The following is a 22,057-nucleotide window of genomic DNA, read 5'->3' on the forward strand; positions in this document are numbered from 1 at the left end:
TTACAAATTCGCTGTCAACTTCCTGCATTATCAATTTGACAAATTAGAAATTAAATCCTTCAATGGTGAAGAAAAGATGTAAGAACAAATCTAATAGGATGAGCTTTATTATTTTTAAGGATCTAAGTTTTGTATAAATGTGGCTACCTAGGAGCAGTTTCAGTTAACAACAATTTTTCATAAAAACAGAAGCAAACATGTAATATCTTTCAAATATGCAACTTGTCAATTGATTTTCATAACACCGATTGTTGTTTTTCATTCTCGTTGTTAGGTTTTTTTTGTTAAAATTGATTAATTATTTAAGTTTTATATATTATGTAGTAATATAGCAGAAGTCAAGATTTTCACAATCTTTTTACGTCACACATAAGTACTAATACATATACATTTCCTTAACACAGTAATCCTTGTTTAATATGGGTGATATACATATTTCAATAAGTTCCAGAGCCAGAGTGAAACAGCATTAAATAAGGTCATCTTAACTTTTAAAATACTATTTTAAATGTATTCTGTAAAATATACATCACATTAAAACACTGTAATCTATTAGATTGCACAAATTTTAACTTTGTTTGTCAAATTTGATTTATGTGCAAAAATAAATAAAGAATTCACTTAGGAATATGTTAAAAAATGTGCAAAACAGCAATAACATTTCAATAAAAAACAATTATACATATTAATTAGATCTTTGGTGTTTAAAGCAATAAGATAATTTAAAAAAAATAGAAGACAAATAGGCATATGGATATATAAATAATTTTTGCTATAGTTAGTATTTGATATCCATCCACAACTGTCCAGTAATCAACATTTTCATTTAATATTCACATTTAGTCTTTTCATATCCTAACCTTGACCTCAAGCAGATTTAAGCAATATTTTTTTTGTATGTCTTCTAAAAGTATACTCTTATTTATGATTATACGTTTTATAAATTTTCTAAATAAGCCTAATAATTTTGTATGCAGGTACTAGCTCAGTAAAAGGGACTACAATAAGCACCTTCAGTCCCTCAGTGCTGTGACTGACTACATAATAGATTAATTCATAGAAGAACAGAAGAATCAGAAGATCAACAGCGATTTATACTTATTAAATGCTTCATTTTCACTATACTTATTTACACATTTATATTTATTTTCACACAGGGAGTAGATGTGTATGTAATGTATGATTAAGTGTTTGTACTATTTTACTGAACACCAGTAAAGCAGGATAGTAGGGTAGCATTTTCATACATATTTTTTTTTACCATAATCTCTTTAGTTACAAATGATAAGTTTATTAAATAAAATAAAAAAGAACATGAAATAGGATTGCTGCCAATTTATTTTAATTAACATATTTCTATTAAAATCCAATAATTTTATGATTATTCAAATTTGTAGTATGTATTAAGAATTATGAATAAGAAATTTTCCGCAAAGTCTCTATCTTAGAGGCTTGTTTTTGTAGGATAGTAAGATTAGGGAAGGTTGATATGAAAAATTTACCACAAATGCCCAAATTAATGGAAAATAAATATTTCTTTTTTCAATTGGCGGGAATTGAACCTGCGATGCCTGTTTCGCAGGTGAACATCTACCCGACTACGCCACGGCGCCTGTAATACGTAGATGAAATTCAATTCAAGATTATCTAATTTTTCGGTTCTTCATTATCTTATTTGTAAATATAGCATAGTAAGTAACATGTTTATGGTAAAATAAATACCTATGGAAATTATATGTTAGGGATTGTCTACCTAAAATTGTGTTACTTTTTCCTGTTAATACAGCAGATGAAATGGAATTGTGAATGAACAGCAGAAACATTTGCGAGAATCTTATAAACTGAAGCAGCATCTCAGTTTGCTCTGGTCATTTTATACCCCCCTCCCCAATGCTTAGGTTAGGTCAGGTAGGGTTAGGTCGGGCAAGAAAGGTAATGCTGGGTTACATTACTGTATAGCATATTCACAGTCCACTCCATCTTCATGTCCTGTGCACTCGATGCTGGGATGGTGTATGGAGTCCCATATTCCTGGTCCACAGCGCTGGCATAGGTTGGCCAGGGAGCACGGTATCCTCACCAGCTGCCTGAACTGGTGTAAGAGACCTCTGGCCTTCCTGAGGATCAGCTGACCATCCATGTACATAGCTGAAAATATTATAACAGTCATTAAAGTATATAAGTTATATCAGATAGATGAGATATTTTAAGATATAAGGGAATATGGTTTGCATTAGAACAAAGACATACCCAATGAGCTGAAATACAGTAGCATCTCATCAGTCCTCAAGTCTTGGGCGATGACATCATCAGCATAGACTGCTATTATGGAGAGGCACAAGAAGAGGTGGAAGTAGTCGGTCAGATAGTTTGCCCAGCAAGCTTCCCACATGCGGAGTGCAACAGCTTCAGTGAACTCTCTCTTGAAACACCTTTAATGAAACAATTTAATTTTACAATAATGAGAAGTGGACTTTTTATTTTGTGTCAAAACTGTATTTAGATATTGAAATAGGAAGAGAAGAGATGTGTTGCCTACTTTCAAAATTCGCCAGATCCATGTAAGTCGATTTTACAAAAAATGCAAAATTCTCTGGGTAACATTTATGTATATCGCTCACTCCTTTCAAGAACGTCATAAATCAAAAATCGTCAATTTTAAGTTGTGCATGTTTTCGGAATGCCCAGAAAATGAACTATATCCCAGCAAAAGAGGCATATTTTTAACTTAATATTTACCCGCTACAGGGCAGAAAGTGTTGTTTTTGCATTTTGAACAAAAGGTATTGTTTAATTATTTTTTTAAACACACTGAATATTTTTCAAATGCAGAAAAAACATTCAGGTTTTACCTAAAAAGATCTGATGCACAGTAAAAAGTTCATCAAGTGGCTTGATATTTATTTTTAATACATTGTATTATATTTTTAAACTTTAAAAACGTTCTCCTGAAAAATCAAGTTTTTTGATTTATGACGTTCTTGAAAGGAGTGAGCGATATGTCAAATATTTGTCTATCTTCAGATAAAATATTATGGAGTAAGAAATTTTCCAATTTTTTAATTTTTTGTTTTCAGTATAAAAAAAACACGAGACAAACCGATAATGACGTCATCTTAATTTTTGACTTATCCCCGTTCTCTGATTGGCCGATATGGGTCTGAAGGCAAGTTTCATAAATATAGCGGAATTTCTAAATACAACGCTTTTTCAAAGAATTTTTTAGCAGGGTTTCAAGCATATAAATATTTTAATCAATAAAACCCACAATTGGCATTCCGATAAAGTATTTATTTCAAAATCTTATAAAATTGGATCTGGCGGATTTCGAAAGTAGGCGACACAGATAAAGGTTGCGTATACTGTATGTCATTAATAATTCTAACTGAATTTCAGAGTCCATCATTCACTCGGACAATAGATACTGAAAGAGGTCAATATAATTTAATTACCAATTTACTATTTTTAAACTAGACGAATTTATTTTTATTTTTGGATTCATTGCATTAATTTTAATGGATTTTAATTACACAAAAAAATTATAAAAACATTTCATTTTAATAATAACAGTTTATAAAATATTTCATTAGGTTTCTGCAACGCATTAACTCTGTTCTGATAAAGTAATACAAAGTGTTGTTTTAAAATCATCAGACATAATTAGAAATCCGATACAATTTTTATTCTTCCTCACATTAGTAATTAAAATAGAAGTTTTGATATAAATGGCTCAAAGCTCAACCATAAATTATCATCGCAGTTTCTATTACTCTATACTTTCAATAGATAACCCTCTTTATTTTATGATAATTCTTTCTTCTTGAACCCTATCTGCATACAACTGCTGTATAGGGCACCAAAATATATAGATACAGTGTTAGCTTAAAGGTGGAGACTGACCGGAGCATTTCGTCGTAACATCGCTCGCGGGGAGCATCACCGAGCATCCGAAACTATGGATGGAGCACTCGGCTCGGTGTGCTGACTGCATGAATGCTCGCATCGTAACGTGTTACGGTACGGCAAAATGTTCCGGTCAGTCTCCACCTTAACATTTAATTAGGAGAACGCGAGGTATTCAGTCATGTGCTTTAGAATGTAATGAAGTATATTTGGTGGGATATAGATGACGTAAGTGAATGAGCTCAGAGGAAATGATTTTACTGTTAATTACACACCCATCATTGTCATATTTTATACACTAATGAAAATGAGTCCCTTGAGGTAAATCCGTTTTTGGTAAGTAAAAAAATAAATAAGTTGAATGCTTACAACAGAATCCATCGATGGCAGAAAAGTAATTCCAGTGCATCATTATGTTTACTTAAATGGTTATAGAAATGAGGAACCATTACTCTAATCAGCTCTCGAAGATAACTCTGAAATACAAAACAATATTTGAATTCTAACTGTATATTATTATATCTTAATGTTTCTATAATCGATACATTTTATAGATATGATTTTACCAAGTTTATATCCATGTCATTATCTGTTGGAGTACATACAAATATGGTTCTTTGCATAAGTCCCACAAAGCACCAAAATGTGTCAGATTCATCATTTATTTCACACAGAACAGGAGCTAATAAATCACTCATTCCTTGTGTATACCTAAAAAATCAACAGTATCATTTAATGTATTATAATGTATTCAATCAAATACAAATTGAATTCACATGATTAATGCATGACTGATGTTTACTGACCCGAGTCTTGAATTGTAAATAGCATAATTAAGCAGAATGTTCTTCATGATTTCAATATTCGGATTATCGTCTCCAGAATAGTATGGGTTTCCTCTGTCCGTTCGTACAACATCTTTTTCCACCACGCATTGTACATTTTTCCAAAAAGTCGCTTGATCTTCGGGGCTCATTCCATCGGTCCGTTTCCTGTTATATTCTTGATACTCTTTCCTTCTTATTTCCGTGAAGGCTTCCCTTTCTTTGTAGGTGGAATTATTTGGGTAGCAATGTAGCAAGAACGGCCACACGAATGAGCGTAAATCTTTTTCTAATCCGCCAAAAAATACACCTTTCCTGAGAGTTAAGTCGTCTTCCAGCTGGCCGTCGGAGTTGAGGAGTGTACTGAAGAACATCTCTGTGGTTATTTTCACAACATTTCCTTCTTCAGGATGAAGCTCTGACTTCTGAACTTCTGGTCTGCATACCATGAAGTGTCGGTATGGCATGTTAGGTTCCTCAGATCCTAAAATTGTATAAAATATATGAAAAAAAAACAAGTATCCAAGAATGGAGATTTTTTTTAACCCTTATCCGCACCCAATGGTGCATAGGGCACTGCATTATATAAACGCAGTGTCAATCTTGATCATTAACACATGAAGGAAAGGTGATCAGTTTTCCGCTTCAGTTACCAGTCCAGGGTAATATTGAATAAATATTGAGTAAAAAGTCACTTATATTTATTTGACACCCCCTGGAAAACGAGCCCGGGTCCTCCAGCACGGTAGCTAAACACACTAACCATTCCACTACGGAGGCGGATATTTATTATAGCTGTAATTTTTTTTATTGAAGGTTAACAACGATAGAACTAATTATTAGTTGAAAATTTATTCAGGTTTCAATTGAATCATATTGTTGTACTCAGTGGGAATTTTTGTATGGTAAGATTGTTTGGCCTCCGTAGTGTAATGGTCAGCACGCTCGGCTACCGTTCTGGAGGTCCCGGGTTCGATTCCCAAGGGGGGTAAAATAAATATAAGTGATTTTTTCACTGTAATATTTGGACTGGTACCTGAAGCAGAGGGCTGATCACTTTTCCTTCATGTGTAAACGATCAAGATAACACTGCGTTAATATGACACAGTGCCCTATGCACCATTGGGGTGCGGATAAGGGTTTTATTATTATTATTATTAAGATCTTCTCAATATATATATTTCTTTGTTTTCTCGACTCATTCATTAAGTCAGACAACAATAAATTATGTTTTCAGTTTGAACTTTATACAGTATAAGTACATTACAATTTCAGATAGTAAAAAAGAAGCCTTCATTTCAAGATTTTTACTTTTGCAATCATTTGCCGTCAAGCGGGTTGATACTGTTGCTAAACTAACTAACTAACTAACCATCACGCCGCTTCCGGTAGGCAGAGAGAATAGAAAGCCACACCACTCTGTCTTTGCAAACATTCATCGCCTCTTCCACGTTCATGCATCTCCTCATACATACCCACCGATTATTACGACTCTTAACCTGACCACTTTCAAGTATTTGGCATACCTGATCATGCCATGTTTTTGTTGGTTTTCCCCTGCTCCTATTTGCAAACTATGCCATGTTTTCTCCGATTCTGCGGCTTCACATGTTAGCCAATGCTTTTGAAAGTATAGATTTATTTAATATATTGTTATCCTCCTTGAAATCTGTACTTTCTCAGCATTTCTTCTCTATGTTATAATGGATAAATTTAAACGTTGTTTCACTCTCTCTTGCTGTTCGCCGATAGTGTTTGAAGGAGACGTGTATTTACCAGTGCTTACTACTTGTTATTTTAATTATGATTTTATGTTATAAGACTATTTGTTAAAAGACTTTTTGTTTCTCTATTAGTGTTTTCAATAGTGTATTTTTTATTTTTATATTAGATACTGTATATATGTATTATCTTAAAGGCTTCAGCCGTTCATTAAATAAATAAATAAATGCAACATACCTGGAGTCAGTCGGATATTGTGCAGCAGAGAATGCCACTGATGCAGGACCTGTGCCAAGCGGTCTAGCCCCCCGTGGTGGAAGTGAAGAATCTTGTATTGAGATTCCCGCGAGGCGACCACCAGTTGGCCGCACGTGCAACTCTCGTCGCTGAAGAATAGTCGCAACGACCGCATCTGGCTCAGGTCCACTGAGAACCTGGAAACCATATTATTTCAGTGCTTAAACGGGCAAGAGGACTAAATGAGGAGATTAAATGAAAGAGTCAATTTGGTCCAGGACTGTGAGAATTGAAGGCGACTCATGCAATAAGTTTTAGATAACCCAGATGATCATGATGCTCAGCATTGAGCAAGACTCTGAAAATGAGGAAGAAGTTCTTACTTAAATACTATACGTAAATAAATAAATAAAACCGGTAGGTTAAAGTGTACTTAAAATAAAAAAGGTTAAAACAAAGTTATTTAATTTTATAAAGTTCATAAAATGTGCCATAAAGTATCTGCGAAAAACATAAATATACTTAAATATCGTTTTAAGAAGATCCTAAAACGATATTTCTTATTCGTCTCTAACCCTTATCCGCACCCAATAGTGCACAGGGAACTGTATCGTATTGATGCAGTGTTATCTTTATCGTTATTGCGCTTCAGGGACTAGTTCAGGTTAGTATTAACCTGTCCAGGAGTATGGTCGTATATATACGACCAATGCAAAACATTACTTATGACATGATTTGTATCAAAACACGTTTAAAATATGATTTATGTCAAAATTATCTATGTTTCGATAAATCATCTTTACCGGTGCAATTTTTTTTTTTTATTCAATAAAATATGTCGCTTATAGCATCGGCTTCATATAAAAATGAAAATAAAGTAAAAATAAAATATGTAAAAAAAAACTCACTCCTGGACAGGTTAAATAAATAGCGTGTAAAATCCACTAATTATTATTTTCACCCCCCCTGGGAATCGAACCCGGGACCTCCAGCACGGTAGCTAAACACGGTAACCATTACACCACGGAGGCGGACATTTAAGTATATAAAACGATATTTAAGTATGTAGATAGAATAATAGTCCGCCTCCATAGTGTAAGGGTTAGCGCGCTAGGCTATCATGCTGGAGGTCCCGGGTTCGATTCCCAAGAGGGTTAAAATAAATATTAATGAGTTTTTAGTCTAATATTTATTTACATTTTGAATCTTTCCAAATATTTATCTCCAATTAGGAGTTATTTTTTACAAATTAAAGAGTTTCTGCTTAATAAAAGCTGACCTCGTCCCACCTTAGATGTCTTTAGTGAAGTCTCGCACACTGTGTTTCGAGTTTCATCAATATATCTAGAAGTTTCAAGAATTTGAAAAGTGTGGTTGTCAATCATGGGTAAAATTGGTGAATGATACACTGTGTAAAGTGATCACTGAAACCAGCCTATGACGGTCATAAGCGTTGTAAATGCCTAGAGTTCCATATTCTTCTTTATCTATTTTGAGATGTCAAAAAATAATGAAATATTTGTTTGATATGATCCTGAAGTGGTACCTGAAGCGCAAGGCTGATCACTTTTCCTTCGTGTATTTAACGATCACGATAACACTGCTTCTATATGATGCTCAGCATTGAGTATCATATAGAAGCAGTACCCTATGCACCATTGGGTGCGGATAAGGGTTAGGAGAAGAATGATCTTAAATTACATTGAAATATTTGTAAGCATCATTTTATTCGTTTATTTTTTCTAGAATAACAAAAAATTGTTACGTATTTCGTACTGCCAGGCAATGACAGGTTATATCGCTCACTCCTTTCAAGAACGTCATAAATCAAAAATCGTAAATTTTCAGTTATGCATGTTTTCGGAATGCCCAGAAAATGTACTATATCCCAGCAAAAGCGGCATATTTTTAACATAATATTTACCCGTTACAGGGCAGAAACTGTTGTTTTTGCATTTTGAAGAAAATGTATTGTTTAATTATTTTTTTAAATATAATGAATATTTTTCAAATGGAGAAAAAACCTTTAGATTTTAGCTAAAAAGATCTGTTGCGCCGTAAAAAGCTCAAAAAGTGGCTTAATATTTATTTTTAATACATTGTATTATATTTTTAAACATTAAAAACGTTCTCCTGAAAAATCATGTTTTTTTTATTTATGACGTTCTTGAAAGGAGTGAGCGATATGCCCTGTAAATGCACGTGTATCTGTGAATACGTAACCATCTTCATTTATTAAAGCCACGTGACATTTCAAATCACGTTGCATATTCAGTAATTTGTTTAATTTAAAACTGAATGTTACGTTTCAAGTTTTTTATTGTCACATAATTTTTTGATTAAACTTTTCGTGCATAAAGTTTTGGTGATATTTTTAGATTTATTTAGTCACGTTGTTGAAAACGAGTGTCTTCTCGTGCGATTCCGTCTGCGAAATTATTAGGTTTCTTAAACTTTTCAATTTAAGGTACCTTTTGCGATTACAGAAGGGATGGGCAAAATCTTACTTTCATCGTAAAAGGGCGTATTTCTAAATGACCCTTATATTTACATTATTTATTGATTCGGCATTAATTTTTTTTACCCCATGAAAACAACTGTAGTTTTCGAAACTAGTCGTGAGTAATGAAATAAAACTCAATAAGTGGTATTGTACAAGTGTTCAATATATATAATCAATAAATAATAAAATAAAACCCTTATCCGCACCCCAATGGTGCATAGGGCACTGCGTTATATAAACGCAGTGTTATCTTGATCGTTTACACACGAAGGAAAGGTGATCAGGCCTCCGCTTCAGGTACCAGTCCAGGGTGATATTGAATAAATATTAGAGTGAAAAAATCACTTATATTTATTTGACCTTCCCCTGGGAATCGAACCCGGGACCTCCAGAATGGTAGTCGGGCGTGCTGACCATTACACTACGGAGGCGGACCTAATATTTTCACTCACTTTGATTTTTAACCACCCTACCTCATTGAACGTACGTAATGCGCGCGTAGAGTAGATACCTCCTGAAAAACATTATCCCGTATTGCGTACGCATGGTCAATTAACAACAAACTATTCCAAAAGATATTGCATATGCTTCGGGTATAGAAACACCCTTCTAATAATAAATGCTATGTAGAACAGCGATATACATACTGACCATCTTTCAGTTTTAATGGCGTTGTGGGAATTATTATTTATTTTGTCTTTCAACATAAAAAAACTGCTTCTTTTGGTACATATATTGACAAAAAAACATTAAGAGTGGGATGGCTTAATGCTTTTTGCAACCATAGTATAAGTACCTACGATAATATATTTATGTATTAATTTTAAATCAAACACAGATTTTTTGAGTCTACTAAGTTGTATTTTATTAACAAAAAACACATAAAAATTATATTGTGACAATTGTTTCGCCTTGTTAGGGCATTATCAAACGAATGAATAGACATTCGTTTGATAATGCCCTAACAAGGCGAAACAATTGTCACAATATAATTTTTTATGTGTTTTTTGTTAATAAAATACAACTTAGTAGACTCAAAAAATCTGTGTTCGATTTAAAATTAATACATAAATTAAAATGGAGTACTACAAATTAAACGCCAAATCAATAAATAAAGTACGATAATAACTTAATAATAAATAATCGAATCGTGATCGTGATTAATACTGTGTATTTCAAAAGTCACACATCATTTATAATATGTCAATAGCAGAAAAATGCAAAAGTTGTTATATTTATTTATTTGGCAGTCACCCAGTGAGAGGACGTTTCTGTCAGTGTCGAGTCTTATTTTTATTTACAAGCAAAGTAATAGTAATAACAATTGTCAAAAAAATTATAGTTTAAATGCGTTTAGTTTTATCATTTCAGAAATTGTGATCGCAATTCTAGAATGGTGTTATTATTGGCTAATAAATTAATATAAAAAATCACAAGACCATCGGTAACATTCTTATTGAAATCTGTAGAGAAGTAAGGTGGTTTAAACTTCATATATTTTAATAAAACGAAAAACGGACACCGCTATACGTCATTAAATTTTACGTCATCGGGTGTGTTATGGGGCGTATCCCTTAATGTATCTGCTTTATGGAGCTGTAATAGTAGTAGTGTGGATTCGTTTCTGTGACTTTATTCGTTACCAACTTACGAAAACAACGTTTTTACGAAGGCGAATTTCGCAAAAGAAAGTGATGAATGAAAATATTGATTATATCGGCTGTTATAAACACAAAACGAGGCTGACACAATCCTTTATAGGTTGAGTATGTTAAATTAGATATTCCTCCCGAGTGATAATACCCTATTAGGTTCAGAAATAAGGGTGTATAGGTACTTGGGTGGGGTTAGAAAGTTCTTCTTCTCTGTTGTGAGCGGACACTGAAATAACGTATGATTTGCATCCCCTATATCTTGTTCACATTCGCAATATGGTGATGTAACACACTTCTCTTCTATAAAAGTTTTTTTTATACATAAAAGAATAATTCAATATTCGGAGACAGTAATTTGACATTCAACGTCAATGGTTAGGGAACAAAAGGTGGTATCGTGGTATTTTTAATAGGAGTCGTGAAAGAATTTGAGAATGCGAGGGATCCAACTGGAATCTGAATTAATATCTGCAAGATACGCCGCAGAGTATAAGATGGAAATTATAAATATCTAGACAAGACTTTAAAAATAATAGATAAAACTACGTACATAAAACAAAAATATATGATCGTATCCTTGAATCACGTTAAAAGACGGATTTTTTATATAACGACATTCTTTCAAACACAACCACATTTGTCATTCTATAGCCAACTAATATCTGTCATCAAGTTGTCAATAAAATAACGAAAAACGAAATCTATAATCGCACTTTTATTAAATTAATAATTAAGGCATATTAATAATGGCACTTTTATTAAATCAATAAGTACAGAATTCATTCCACTGGACACCACCGGAGAGGTCACAAGTCTGTTTAAGCCCGATTTTTTAAAGAATATATACTGGATTTAAAAAAAAATATATACTTATACATATTATACAGAAAAAAAAATATTGATATGTATTTTTTTTTAACTCCTTATCTTTCAAGAACTCTTTTCTTTTCAAAACCATATAATTATTTCGAAGAAAAACTTATTTTTTCAATGCAAAAACGATGGTTTAAGCAAAAAATTGATCACGTAAAATGTTACCTGGATTTAGAGAAAATTAAGTTGCGACTTAACGAATACTGGGCCTTATATTTTTACAGTTAGTATAAACTCATAAAATAAAAGTCTTGTCACGTGTTACGTGATATAAATCTTGAATCGACCAATCAAAAATACAGCAGATACATTTAATGAAATATCACAGGGAAGTAAGAAATCAAATCATCATGGGAAATCTCGTTTAACACCACGAATGTAAACTGCGTTTGCCATCGGTTTTCGTCACATTGAATTTACCGGCCTAGTGAATTTTCTTATAGACTTAACGTTACTGGGTAAAATTTTAAAGGCAGTCGTGAATACGCACACTATACTGCTTTGGATAGACGTTTAAATAGGTACTGCCAATGCGCCTTTGTATGATATAATACCTATATATGTACATACAGAAAAGTCCACAATATTATGCAAATGCAATGGCATTAATTTGCGATGCATTATAAAGAGATTTGCATGGGGTATGTGTAATTGCACTTTATAATATTAGAAATTTATACATTATTAGTTTGTTGATAGGCATGGGCTTTCTCTAATATATAAATATATATATATATATATATATATATATATATATATATATATATATATATATATGTGTATATATATGTATATATATATATATATATATATATATATATATATATATATATATGTATATATATATATATATATATATATATATATTTACATATATATATATATATATATATATATATATATATATATATATATATATATATATATATATATATATATATATATATATATATATATATTTATATACATATATATACATATATATATATATATATATATATATATATATATATATATATATATATATATATATATATATATATATATATATATATATATTTGTAATGTCTAACATTTACTATTACTATTTATCCCATATTATTTTTTATATCCGCTTCCGTGGTGTTTTGGTTAGCGTGTATAGCTACCGTGCTGGATGTCCCGGGTTCGATTCCCAGGGGGGGATGAATATAAATATTAGTTCTTTTACACTTTAATATTTATTTAATGCAACCCTGGACCTTGGTCCCTGAGTGCAGAAGTGATCACCTCGTCTTTAAGTAAGTAATGATCTAGATAACACTGCGTCAGTACGATGCAGTGCCATATGCACCATTGGGTGTGGATAAGGGTTAGAAGATATATATTTATTCTAATTCTAAGATTATATTTGAGTTAACCTCGCCTATGTTCAATTGAAGAAAGCTATATATTTCACAAATTCTCAATTGAGATCACCACCGTCAGCCAAAATTACAAATCTATCAAAATTGCAACTAACATACGAAAGAAATCCAAAAACATTAAAAAATTAATGCATTATGGATGTTCAATATTTTTTTTATTGCTTCACAAGCATCGTGAAATTATATGTATTACGAATGTGTGTTGTCTATTTTATTTCTTTTTCATTTAATTATGCTGAGCCACAGCAACATATGACCGGATAAAGCTAGTATTTTAACCCTAGAAAGATAATCATATTGTGTAGTACGGAAAGTGTTAAATAATTTCGTTGATTTATAGAAGTTTAAAGTGTTTGCTGTTTTTTAATAAATAAAGAAGTATAAGTAAATTATCTTTAATGTTATTAATCTTTTATATGTGTAAATACATAATCACATAAAATTTATTGAAATAAATTAATAAACCTCGAGCTGCAGCTGCATTTAAAAATGTATTTACAAAACATTTAACAATGTATTGTTATTTATCAGACACTTCATTATATTGACACCCTATTATGTAATATGGATGTTCAATAATGGACAGAATGGTGAACGTTACACAAGTGTATAAAGTGCTCTAGGATGCTCGGACTTCCATCCTATTTCGTATAAAATAGATAGATGCTTCGTCTCAATTTGAGACATCTATAATATATATAAATACTTGTATCTGTTGTTATGTACAGAGAACGGACACAAAACTATTTTAGTAGGTATGTGAGTTCTGCATAAATGAGCGAATAATTGATTACGAATTCGGAATTTAAAACAAAACACGTATCTAATAAATTTTAAGTACCTTCATCGAAGAATATATTAATCGAATCGGCCTTAATTTTGTATAATTTGATTATCAACGACTGTAAGTATGCTCATCTAAGTTTGCCACTTCCATGTATAAAATTATAGGATTTTTTAAAAATGATTCCAGAAAAAACATTTATATCTTAATATAAATAATATAAAAATATTTTAATCGTGAAAAAATAATGTTTTCAGCGATTCGATGAAGGAAGAGTAAATAAAACGCGTTAATTTTTGTGTATCAATTTCCCATGGACAAACTATCATACTTTTATTTACGATTTATATATATATATATATATATATATATATATATATATATATATATATATATATATATATATATATATACATATATGTATATATATATATATATATATATATATATATATATATATATATATATATATATAAATATATATATATATACATACTTTTCTTTTTCTTTTTAAACACATGAATTCAAACATCATTGTATTTCCGTACGTACGAGTAGGTGTATAATAATGTCAAGGTATTGTAATTATTTTGGCTTCAATGTTCCAGATAGATAAAGATTCTGAATAAGTCGTTATAAAAGGTACAATATGTACGAAATAAATATATCAAATTGTATTTTTTTTAAAGTCTACTCAGTGGCGGTCTTTGCCTCTTTAACAGCCTCATGCGAATTTCTTTAATGTCGTTGACTTTCAAAATATCCAAGCAAGGGGTAGCGGAGATTTTTTATTACTTAATATTTTTTTTTATTTATTTTGATTTTCAGAAACTGTCAGGATCTATCCGAGCAGACCGAAGTGGATCTCTCTAGGGCAAAGGTCTGCAAAGTGCGGTTCCGGAGCCATGTGGCTCTTTGACATTTTAAGTGCGCCACCGGCTCAAATATCCGGGGAAGACTCTTCGACTCTACATAATATTCATGAGAACAATATTTTTCAAGCATGAACCTTATGTAAAATAATCTGAGAAATCGTCTTATTGACGAGAACCTGAAAACTAAAAATAACTACACATAAACCGGACGCTATCCAACTTTCAACGGAGATGCAAGGACATTATTCGCAATACGTACTGTTCTTATGGATACCTTACTTTCAAAAGATTTTTTTATCATTAAATAAATCAGTATTGAGTATGAAATCATGTTTTGTTGGATGCACTCGTAATTGAATAAAGGTCTAAAATTATTATAAAAGTATACTAGAATTGCAAACAAATTTGGCTTTGTTGTAATGTGATACTCGTATTTAGCTCTTTGGTTAGTAAATTTGCCGACCACTGGTCTAGATGGAGCATGAATCGAATTGGACTTGTATTCTAGTCGAATAAGACATCAATCTCTAAGAAATATAGTTTTGATTTTTGGCATACATAGAAAAAAGGCGACAAGAACTAAATATGAAGCCTAAAAAAAAGAGACTGATAAATAATATACTTGTTTTTATTTTTAAAAAAAATTACAAATGAATTCCCAAATATTTTATGAATAAGATGGATTTAAATAAAAATTAGCAAAGGCATGTAACTAGATATAAGGAAAGAATAAGACTAATATAACAGACAAACTGAATCGTAAAATTGCATTTTTTATTATATTAGGGTTTAAAAATGTATGATGAGATGTCTTAATGTATGTAGAATGAATAGAGTTTGAATGATTTTAAAAAGAAATGATATGTTTATTGTAAGAAGATGTAAATACATATGATGTTAAATTTAGAATAAATATTAGTTTGTATACTGAATGTAATATAGATAACTTTAAAAAAAAAAACAAAAAAGGAAATAAAATAAAAATGAAATAAGTGTTCTTTATTTCCTTCATTTTAGTGTTTTTTTTTTTTTTACGAAACCATAAAATATGAAAATCTAAAGCAGCGATCAGGGAACTTTTTTAACCACTACCCCAAAATATTATTGTTTAAGTCGATATTACCCCTTCCCCCCGTTTTGAAAACAAGACAATCAATGTTTATTTAAAATAAAACTTATTTATTGAATTAATTTACACGAAAATGAAAAAAAAGTTACATTTAAATAGTTTGTATGTAAAAAAGAAACAATATAAAATACTCAAATTGGATGAAACGAAAATTCAGGTTTCCTTTTCAGTTTTTGGAGAAATGATGTTGGTTCGTGTTTGATACAATTACATAAAAATTGAGACTTTTTGATGTAAGAACAATTTGAAAAGTCTTCAGCGTTTTATCGATTTCTGAATTGTTTAAATTTGTTAAAATACTAACACGTTTATAAATAGCAAAATAACGGTTATGACCGCTACTCTTAAGTATCATTGAGTCGGGAGGTATTGAAATAAAACGAAAATTCGTCTTGAAAATTCATAAACGTTCATAGAAATATTATGAGACAAGTTGAAAGACAGCTTGAATTGGGGATCGATAAGTTTGTCCTTGACCCCGAGACCTTGTGATGAGTAGCATCTAAATGAAATAGAATGACCTATGACCTATCTCGAAGATAACGAGCCACTACTTTATAGCTAATAGTCTGTCACCAAATCCAAAACAAAAATGCCGGTATTTTAGAGGTAGACGAGGTATCTCCAATATTTTCACCTTTGGCCTTTTCGACGAGTTTTCAATACATTATTTTCATTAAATTGTGTCTTTATATTTAGACAAAAAGATTTACCTTTAAAGGGGAACTCGCAGACTTCAAATTCAAAACGCGAACGACCGCACCAGAGGTCGGTCGTGCATTCGCGTGCGATTTTAAAAATATATACATACTTATAAAATAGAATTATAAGTTTTTTAGAATATGGTATACCACCATATATTGAAAAAATATTTTTTATATTTTTTTCTCCTTACCGTTCAATAAATCTTCTTTCCAAAACCATATAAGTATTATATTAATTTTGAAGAAAAACTTTTTTTTTCAATACAAAAACGAGATTTAAAGCAAAAAATTCATTTACGTCAAATGTAACCTAGATTTAAACAAAATTTGTTGTGATTTATCGTATATTGAACCTTATGTTGTTGTAGAGTATAAAAAAAATCATATTAAATTCACGTATATTTTTTTTACTCATATCAATACGTTTTATGCCTATTATTAAAATATATTGATATTATTTTTTTAAATCTCATCAAAGATGAAGAAGAATATGGAAGTCTGGGCATTTACGGGGCTGACGACCGTCATAAGCTGGTTTAAAAAAAATATATAAAATATTTAAAAAATATTCTTCTTTATCTTCGATGAGATTTCAAAAAATAATATGAAAATAATTCATGTAATTGGAGATAATCCAGATTTTGTGAACAAGTATTTGGACATACTCAAAATGTTCTAAAATATATTGACATTTTATTTACATTTGACATTTTATTTTATTTTTGACATTTTATTTGTTTATGATAGTATAGTGAATTCCGGGAAAAGAGTGAATGGTGCACTACAATCAGATAAAGCAAATAAAAAGCTAAACTAGCAGTGTACAATGGAGCCCTGTTTCCAACCCTAATGTATGGAAGTGAAGCATGGAGCTGGCAAAAGAAGGATGAAAGTAGACTGAATGCAGTCGAAATACTTTCTCTCAGATAAATGTGTGGCAAAACGAAGTATGATAGATGTTTGAATGGCGATATAAGGAAACAAGTATTATATAAAATTGAGAAAGATCTGTTGAGATGGTTTAGGTATGTGAATCGACTGAGTGAAGAAAGAACAGTAAAACGAATTTATGAGATGAATGTAGTGTGTGTGGTATAGAAGCATATGAAGACCAAGGAAAACTAGGCATGATCAAATATTTCAAACACTTGGGCGTGGTCGGATCGGGAGTCGGGTTAATCGTAGAGGCGGGTATGTATGAGGAGATGTTTAAATGTGGAAGAGGCGAAATATGTTTTCAAAGACAAATTGGTGCGGTATTTTATTCTCTCTGCCTACCCCTACGGGAACCGGCCTCATGGTTACTTAGTTGTTTTAAAGTATGATTTTTAATATAAGTGAAAATTTGCTTAACAACACGTCAAAGCTCAACTCATAGGATTATTAATTTATTGGATAGGTATGGATATTTATCCATTTTCAATTGATGTTTTACTTAGTAAGTTCCACTATTTCTTAAAATCTACTGTGACACGTGTTTCCATGCATTCCGCATCATTTTCAAACACCGTATACGGTGTTTGAAAATGATGCGGAATGCATCGAAACACGTGTCACAGTAGATTTTAAGAAATAGTGGTATTTACTAAGTAAAACATTAATTAAAAATGGATAGATTTTACCACAAAGTGACTGCCGAATCAATTAATGAAAATATGGATATTTATATTGGATTTTTGCTATAATAAAGAGCTTTGATTAATTTGATAAGTAGTACCTATATAATGTAACAATTGCGACTATTACGTAGATATCTGCCTATCCACTTTGTAGTGAAGTGTTTAGATTATTTATTTATTTAATATTTCTCAAATTTCATTTCATCAATATACATATCGCTCACTCCTTTCAACAATGTCAATCAAAAAACTTGATTTTTCAGGAAGTCGTTTTTAAAGTTTAAGAATATAATCAAATGTATTAAAAAATAAATACTAATCCACTTATTGAACTTTTTACTGTGCAACAGTCTTTTTAGGTAAAACCTGAAGGTTTTTTCTCCATTTGAAAAATATTTAGGACATAAAAAAAAAATTAAACAAAACCTTTACTTCAAAATACTAAAACAACACTTTCTGCCTTGCAGCGGGTAAATATTAAGCTAAAAATATGCCGCTTTTGCTGGGTATAGTACATTTTCTGAGCATTCCGAAAACATGCTCAACTGATAATTGACGATTATTGATAAATGACGTTGTTAAAAGGAGTGAGCGATATTTGTATATTATATAAATATTATAGGTGATAGAAATGAGACGAACCATTTTTATATGAAAGAAGGTGAAAATCTGAGCATTCCAACCAGGCATTTGGTTGGCTTAAATAATCACTTTATACACTTGTGTAAAAAATGTACCCATCGTTTAACGTCAAGAGATCAGAGGATTTAATTATAGGCAATGGAGGATGCAGTTTTCCATTGATTTTATACAAAGAGGGTTCGCAGGTTACTCTTTTTTATAAGGTGAAATTATTTTCCTTTATTTAATTTAAAGTGAAATATCTTTCCTTTGAACGTGAAATATTTTATGACGGCCAACTGCATTATTATAAATTAAAGATTCCATTTTTTGCTCTAACAACGAAAAATGTGCTAAAACGATATTTGAAGCAATGAAAATCAATATCTCAAAACGTGAAAACAAAAAAAAACAAGGTGGCCTTTTTTTGTCAAATGCCATACAGATTTTTGCGTAGCTCATTTAATCAATGCATCATATACATAATTAAAAATTATAATATTTTATTTATTGTTTCGGCATTAACTTTGTGGTAAGACATGTTACAATTATTAAAGAAAACACTTCGTTTTTTACCACTTGAGTTTTATTATAGACTACATGTTTCAGAAGTTAAACTTCCATCATTCAGGTCTGTATAATAACTATTATAGTTACTTAAGTTTAACTTCTGTAACATGTAGTCTATAATAAAACTCAAGTGGTGAAAAACGAAGTGTTTTCTTTAATCATTGTAAAAATTATAATAATGTGCCTCACTGAGTTTTCCAGTATTTTCAATTCTTTTTTAAAAATATTTATTTATAAAATTTTAATGAAAGAAAACTGTTTATGCAATCAAATACGACATGCCCGATGCTGCGATGTATTTAAGATCTACTCACTTCCCATTATCCATTCATAAATAACTCTTATATTTAATTTCTATTTATATAAATATTTCATTAATTGACTCGGCAGTCACTTTGTGGTAAAAATCCATCAATTTTTAATTAATGTTTTACATACGGTGTTTGAAAATGATGCGGAATGCACGGAAACACGTGTCACAGTAGATTTTAAGAAATAGTGGTATTTACTTAGTAAAACATGCTGCCTATATCGCTTATGGTCCCCCTCCGTAATGCAGTGCTACAGTGCTGAAGATCTCGGGTTCGATTCCCAGGGGGGTTGAAAAAATATTTTCACCATAATATTTATTAATATCAACCTGGACTGGTATCTTAAGTACAGGACTAACCATCTCATCTTCATGATTATAAAATAACACATCTTAGATGCAATATAGTGCCCTATGCACCCTGCAGCATATTGGTAAAATAATAGGTACAACAATCTTTACCACGCAAGAGACTTGGTAAAAAGGCAAAATTGTTTCATCTTCTTTTAATCCATATGGTGCATAGAGCATAGCATCATATCACAGTGTTATCTTGATCGTTAATTACGCAACGGCAAGGTGAGCAGTCATGCGCTCCAGATTCCATTAGAGTGAAAATCAATTTGATATATTTTGGCTTCCTGGGAATCGAACACGGAACCTCCGAATGCGCGAACTACTACATAAAATAATACAATAGAGTCCTGGAAATTCAGCCACACCCAGGCAGGGTAATTTTTAGAAAGTCGTCCAGTTAAAGTTCATCGTATACAGCTTTATGCCTTCATAAAGTATTTTTGAGGTCTGTCTTATCAGGTAAATTACTGTACAATTTGTATTCGTTAATTTTCATTTTCACGTAGTAAAGGCAAATGTAGTGAATGAAGAACGTATTTTTTTTCAAAATAAAAATACTCTTTAACCACTTTTTACTGGTTGAAAACAAAGTAGTTTTATTTAATAAAGTTTAAAAAATGTGTTACAAAGATCTGTGAAAAATAAAGAAAGTAAAAAATCTAAGAAACGTATTTTTTCTTTGTGTAAGGGTATTTGGTCAATTTATTATCTGGTGAATTGTCAAGCAATCTATACATACACGTATACTACTGTAATTTTTTAGGAAACAGTTGTATTTATTATTTTTTTAACGACATTACCGATGACCCGTCATTTTTACAAACTCGCCTTCCCTTCGGTCTACATTAGGCTGAGATTTCAGGACTCTACTGTTCAACAATCTTGTTTTCCTTTTAAAATACTCACCTCCTGCATTTAGGCGGCGATTTTCTGTGGACAACTGGAGAGGCTGTGACGCTCTCGGGAAACGTGAGATTATGCTTGAGGGCCAAGAACTCCGGTGTCGACATCCAGTTGGGATTGTTCTCATCACAAGAACTCAGTGACAGAGATCTGCAAAACCTGTCCGACATCTGTCCCTCGGGAGTCAATTCCATATTCTCTATAGTCGGATTAGCTATTGTTATATTCACTGACGTCATGGACTGGGATCTAATAAATTTTTCAAGTGTATTCGAATTTGATTTCATTTCCTCTGGAAGCAGCGGCCTTATTTCCGAGTCGAGATCGTTAATTTCCTTGGTTTCTTGTTGGCGATTAGAATCCAAAGAATAATCGTCGTCTCTATTCGTTGGCAAGTTATGACAGTTGGATTTCAGCTCTGCGGAATTAACGCTAAATTTGTCAGAATTTGAACTCAAGCTTGCGGATTCTGAAGTGTCAGAAAATGCGTTCAAACCGGTATCGTTAATGAGGTTTTTCTTGTTAACGTTGTGATCAATGTTAGAGTGATTTTTCAAACTTTCCGAAAACGAGAATTTGTTGTCGATATATTTTTCGTCTATGTTTATCACATGCCCGTTAAAGTCGTCGGGATGACATTTTTCCACCGTCGATGGACATCTTCTCAGGGTGCAGTTAGGTATCCAATTTAAAAATAACGTCGGCCGTCTAACGTTATTGTGTTGATCGGTAAATATTTTTGTATTTATCGTGAGGTAGCCCGGATAGTGAATTATGTCATATTCTTGTCGCACAAATGTAGGTGGGTGGACGCACACATTATTTTTACAAAACAATATTTCATTGTCCGCATAATCATCGAAATGTTTACCTTCTGTTTCAGCGCCGAGGATGTAATGCGAAGCGCGGCGAAATATATTGCTGATGGGCATTTTTATTTTTTTTTATCAATGAAATAACTTTCTTTTGATCTATAATGCATTTACCAATAGCTCACATCGCTTATTTAACTCGAACACTAGGTTTAAATACATTCGCGTAATCGTACCACAGGACTTTTAT

The 22,057-nt window shown here is 31.5% G+C and overlaps 1 protein-coding gene across 1 annotated transcript; it reads right to left on the minus strand.

Moving 5' to 3' along the window:
* Positions 1–1,533: 1,533 nt before the first annotated feature.
* On the minus strand, positions 1,534–21,927 carry TBC1D16 (TBC1 domain family member 16). The gene is made up of 7 exons (XM_088260237.1): positions 20,999–21,927; positions 6,687–6,883; positions 4,710–5,211; positions 4,470–4,614; positions 4,273–4,379; positions 2,251–2,432; positions 1,534–2,148 (listed from the first exon to the last, which is right to left on the minus strand). Exons 1-7 carry the CDS (start codon positions 21,925–21,927, stop codon positions 1,949–1,951), a joined length of 2,262 nt encoding a protein of 753 aa, XP_088116363.1. The 3' UTR covers positions 1,534–1,948.
* Positions 21,928–22,057: the final 130 nt, after the last annotated feature.

This window comes from Brachycentrus maculatus, unplaced genomic scaffold (assembly GCF_059751285.1).
Source record: "Brachycentrus maculatus isolate JH-2025_06_01 unplaced genomic scaffold, ASM5975128v1 h1tg000129l, whole genome shotgun sequence".
NCBI classification, from domain to species: domain Eukaryota; kingdom Metazoa; phylum Arthropoda; class Insecta; order Trichoptera; family Brachycentridae; genus Brachycentrus; species Brachycentrus maculatus.